Source organism: Penaeus monodon, chromosome 17 (genome assembly GCF_015228065.2).
Source record: "Penaeus monodon isolate SGIC_2016 chromosome 17, NSTDA_Pmon_1, whole genome shotgun sequence".
Lineage (NCBI taxonomy): Eukaryota > Metazoa > Arthropoda > Malacostraca > Decapoda > Penaeidae > Penaeus > Penaeus monodon.
The window spans coordinates 42379057-42384056 of NC_051402.1; the positions used below are offsets into that span (position 1 = coordinate 42379057).

At 50.3% G+C, this 5000-nt stretch overlaps 1 protein-coding gene across 1 annotated transcript in view; it reads right to left on the reverse strand.

Moving 5' to 3' along the window:
- The window catches only part of LOC119583770 (4-coumarate--CoA ligase-like 9), a gene marked incomplete at its 5' end in the record, with an annotated part of 16949 nt that overhangs the window by 5911 nt on the left and 6038 nt on the right, over positions 1-5000 (reverse strand). Inside the window, 2 exon segments of the mRNA XM_037932436.1 lie at positions 47-221; positions 839-993. Of these exon segments, the coding sequence (XP_037788364.1) occupies positions 47-221; positions 839-993 (330 nt within the window).

The following is a 5000-nucleotide window of genomic DNA, read 5'->3' on the forward strand; positions in this document are numbered from 1 at the left end:
CGTCCCCCACCCCCTCCCCCACTCCCTCCCCCTCCCCCAGACTCACCTTCCTGGAAGAACACCTTCCCTGGCACCTTCTCCTTGAAGGCGTGGGCGGCCTGAGGGGGACACGGGGCGGCGGCGCACATGGTTGACCTGACGGAGGCGAGGTCAGCCGGGGTCACCAGCGGGTGCGCCACCAGGAACTGCAGAAGTGGCGGAACCAGGTGAAGCACGCCCACCTGGAGGGGGAGGGGGGAGGAGGAGGGGGTTAGTGGTGTAACGGGATATGTATACACGTAAATGAATACGTACATGGGCGCATGTACACACGGGGGTGAGCGCATACACACACATACATGATATATACGTACACGGGCACACACATACACAATTAAATATGTACATACGGGCGTATGTACATAGACAGACACACACACACAAACACATCCCCTCCCCCCTCCAAACAAACACGCCCCTTACCCCTCCCCCCTCCCCCCTCAAATACCCCCTCTTCTCCCCTTTTCACTACCCACCCCTTCCCTCCCCTCCCCCTCCCTCCCCTCCCTCATTCTCTCCACCTCCCTCCCTCCCTCTCCCCTTCCCCTCCCCTCCCCTCCCTCCCCCTCCCTTCCCCTCCCTCCCCTCCCTCTCCCTCCCCTTTTCCACACCTTCCCTCCCTCTCCCACTCTCTTCCTCTCCTACCCCCTTCACTCTCCCTCACCCCTCCCCCTCTCTCCTTCTCTCTCCTCCCCTCTCTCTCCCCCTCTCCCACCTCACCCCACCCCCACCCTCCCTCACCCCTTCCCCCATCTCCCATCCCTCCCCTCCCCCTACCCACCCCTCCCCCCACACTCACCTGATGCTGCCTGATGACCTTCACGAAGAGCTCGGGGATGAACTGCGGCATCGTCACGACCTTTGACCCCAACGCCAGACTGCAGGCCATGACCCCGTACATGCCCCATGCGTGGAAGAAGGGCATGAGGCCAATAACCGACTCCTGGGACTCCGCTGTTGGGGGGGGGGAGAGGGGGTGAAGGGGGTGGAGCAGGGGGGGGTGTAGAAGGGGGTAAGAAGAGGGGGGGGTGGAGAAGGGGGGTGTAGAAGGGGGGTAAGAAGAGGGGGGGTGAAGAAGGGGGGGAGAAGAGGGGGGTGAAGAAGGGGGAGTGAAGAAGGGGGGGTGAAGAAGGGGGGGGAGAAGAGGGGGGAGAAGAGGGGGGTGAAGAAGGGGGAGTGAAGGGGGGTGAAGAAGAAGGTGAATGAATTTAGGGCAAAAGAAAGAGAGAATTGGGGCAAAGGACAAAAGAGAAGGAGGTAAGTTGGGGGCAAAGGAGAGGGGGTGATTGGGGCAAAAAAAGGGGGTAGGGGACAGGAGAGAGGTATAGATTGGGGGTAAAATTGGTGGGGTTAAAAGTTGGGGGTAAGACAGGTAGGGTGCATCTGAAGTCATTTTCGAAGGCATTCGAACGAACAGACCCTCCGGCGACGTGACTTCCTTTTGCAGACAGACACACGGACAAATAAGAATCTTGTCTTCACCAGATCGCGCTTATTTCTCACCCATAACCCACTCTCTGCCCACCCTCAACCCACCCCTGCCCATAGCATACCCACCTCCCACCCATTACCCGCTCTCTGCCCACTCTTTTCACTCCTACCCATAGCATGCCCACCTCCCACCCATTACCCACTCTCTGCCCACCTTTTCCCACCACTACCCACAACATACCCACTACCCACCCTTTGCCCACCATCAACCCACTCCTACCCACTTCTCACCCTCTTCCTACCCCTTACCCACCCACCCTCTTCATCTAACCCACCACCCGCCCACCCCACCGGAAGTGGGCGGGTGCACGTGGGTCCTCGAATGACTCACTTTATTCACGTGTGGGTATCGTGTGGCATTTCCACTTATGGGGAGGGAGGAGGGGGGGAGGGAGGAGGGAGGGGGAGGGAGGGAGGAGGGAGGGGGAGGGAGGAGGGAGGGGGAGGGAGGGAGGAGATGAAAGAATGCTTAAGAGGGAGGGAGTCGGAGGGGGGGAGAAGGAGGAGGGGGAGGGAGAGAGGGAGGGAAAGAATGTTTGAGAGAAAAGAGGGTTGAGAGAAAAGAATAAAAGGCGATAAAGGGTTAGGGTTAAATATATATATATATATATATATATATATATATATATATATATATATATATATATATATATGTGTGTGTGTGTGTGTGTGTGTGTGTGTGTGTGTGTGTGTGTGTGTGTGTGTGTGTGTGTGTGTGTGTGTGTGTGTGTGTGTATGTGAACACACACACATACACACACTCATAAAGAGAGAGTGAGAGAAATGTCCAAGCTCAACAGCGTACTTAATATTTTTTCCCTAAAGATCAGCGCATCGGAGGAACGCCGAGACCAAGGCGAGTCCGGCGTCCTTACAGGGAGTTGTTTATGCTGACAGTGACATGCGAAAGTACAGAGACTTCATAAAGGAGGGAGGACGAAGGGCGAGGAGAGGGAAAAGGAGGAAGGGGAGAAGGAGGGAGAATAGGGAGGAGAAAAGAGGGAGAGAGATGAGGAGGAGAGTGATTTGAGAAAAGATTTGAGACAAGGATTTGGGGAAAAGATCGCGCGGGACACTAGATTAGGAGCTCGATAGGACCCCTGCGCTGAGCATGTAACGAGAAAGGAATGATCGAGATGGCTGCTGAAACGAGGACCGGATCCGTAGAGCGATGAGATGGGTTAAATAACTGCTTGGGATCTCAGGACCGAGCGGTGAGATCACGTGACCTGTCTCTAGCAATATAAGAAAAGCACCGAGAAATGTTGCAAGAAACGAGACGTCGCCAATGGGTTAACGATGGTTATGAGTGCTTGATCTTAGCCACATGACAGTTCTGTAATACTATGACCTCTATGCTACACGACTACTTATACAGACCTCCTAGAGGCAGATAATGAAGAAGCGGGGAAAGGAAGGAGGGAAGGAGGGAAGGTAGGAGGGAGGGAGAGAGGGAAGTAGGGAAGGAAGGAAGGAGGCAAGGAGAGTGGGAAGAAGGAAGGGAGGGAAGGAGGGAGAGAGGGAAACAGAGAGGGAGGGAGGGACCAATGGACGGAGGAAGGGAAAGAAGAAGGAGAGGAGAAGGAAATGAAGAAAAGTGTGGAGAGGAAGTACGCATCCTAACGCACAAGGCTTCTGATCCTCCTTAATATCGACATCCTCATAAGCCTGATGTCACCCACATCCATAAATAAACGAAGCATTGCAATTCTGCCACGATGCTGCCATGAATGCTACAGGGCTACCGTCAAACATCTATAACTTCCTCCCCCTCAAAAAAAAAAGAAGATAATAATGATAGTTCTCCCCCGCCAGCCGTGTGTTGCGATGTGCTCTTCAGCCTGCCAAACATAAGTCATGTGATCTAACCCCTCGAGACCCCACTCCATGCAGCTATTTCTCCTAGAACACTGCTTTTCAGAATCAGTCCCGGTTCAACGACCGTCGCGAGGAGACCCCTTTAGCCTGCTCTCCCATTATCACTGCGAGGCCAAGCTTGTTGATTATAGTATCTTCACACTCATTTTGCATATCGTTGATGGGAATAACCCACCAATAAATGAAGCCGCCACTAGTTTCCACAAGGGCTGCCAGGTATTGTGTCCTCCCTCGTAACTAGGGAGGACATTGCAAAATCGGTTACAATCCTTTATAAGAATGAAAGAGCCCCAATGCCCAGTGTCCAAATCTAAGTCATACAGAAGAAATTTAATGGAATTAAAAGAACGATCAAGTAGTCTTGAGTGTGTCTTTGCCTCAAATAACCACACAGGAGAACAATACTCAAAATGAGGCAGGATGAAAGAAAAGAAGCATCTACGAGTACTGTTGTCATCTTCATAACTCTTCTTGCACTTGCGAATGATGCTTAACTTAGATGAAAATGCTTGGGGCATATTCCTAATCTGCAATTCAAATGTAGATTTTGAATCAAGGGTTACACCTAAGATCTCCAGATTATCCACTGAAGTGATTAAGATTCCATTAATCAGCAGACTTGGATGTTGAAGAAACGGCCTCAGCATCCAAGACTCGCAAGCATTTCCTTGGACTTGATAGGATTTAATTTCATGCCCCACCAAGAGCACCGCGAATGAATTATCAGGTCTACAGAGAAGCTGTCAGCTTTGTATTTCCCTGGTTGTCGGAGAAGGAATATCAGCATAGAGAGAAGTATCATCAGCATATGCCAACATCTTATTAGTAATATCCGGGCCACATATCGCTCGTATATAAAATGAAGAGCAAAGGGCCAAGAACACTACCCTCAGGAACCCCAGAAGACACATGGAAATACGATCTAAAACTAACATCAACGTGAACACGCTGCTGTATACCAATTTTAAAAATCAGTTAAAATACTTGAAACTTTACCACTGTCAAAATGTCAATGTCAAAAGCTGCCTAAAACCCAGAGAGACAAACATTGACTCATGACCCTTATCTGAAGTAGACTACATTTCATGCACCAACATAAGCAATGCATCATTGCAGCCGAGTCCCCTTCTAAAATCAAACTGAATTTCTGGGAAAAAAACTGTCTCAGATATAGAGATAGACGTTTTACCAGTAAACGTTCAAAACCTTCAGATAAAATTGGTGTAATTGAAATGGGCCTATAGTAAGTGCGTGGATACTGTAGAAATGGGGTAACATTACCAAAGCTCCAGAACTCTGAAAACGACCCTTGACGAGCTAAAAGGCGTAAGGTTACAGCTAATTTAGGGGCTAATTGACCATTTAGTCTTTTTAGAATCAAATGAAACAAACCATTAGGGTCTACTCCACCCTAGAGGAAGTTCAGTATCTTCTAAACTTTGTTTTGAATTAAGGCATTCTGGTACCAAGGTAGCTTTTTCAATCGAACTACAGGTAACACCACCATTAGGCTTCATTAAGTGATGGATGGAGGACTCAACCCCAAACAGAGATGCTTTAAGCGTAGACCACCATTTATGAGGCTGTGACGC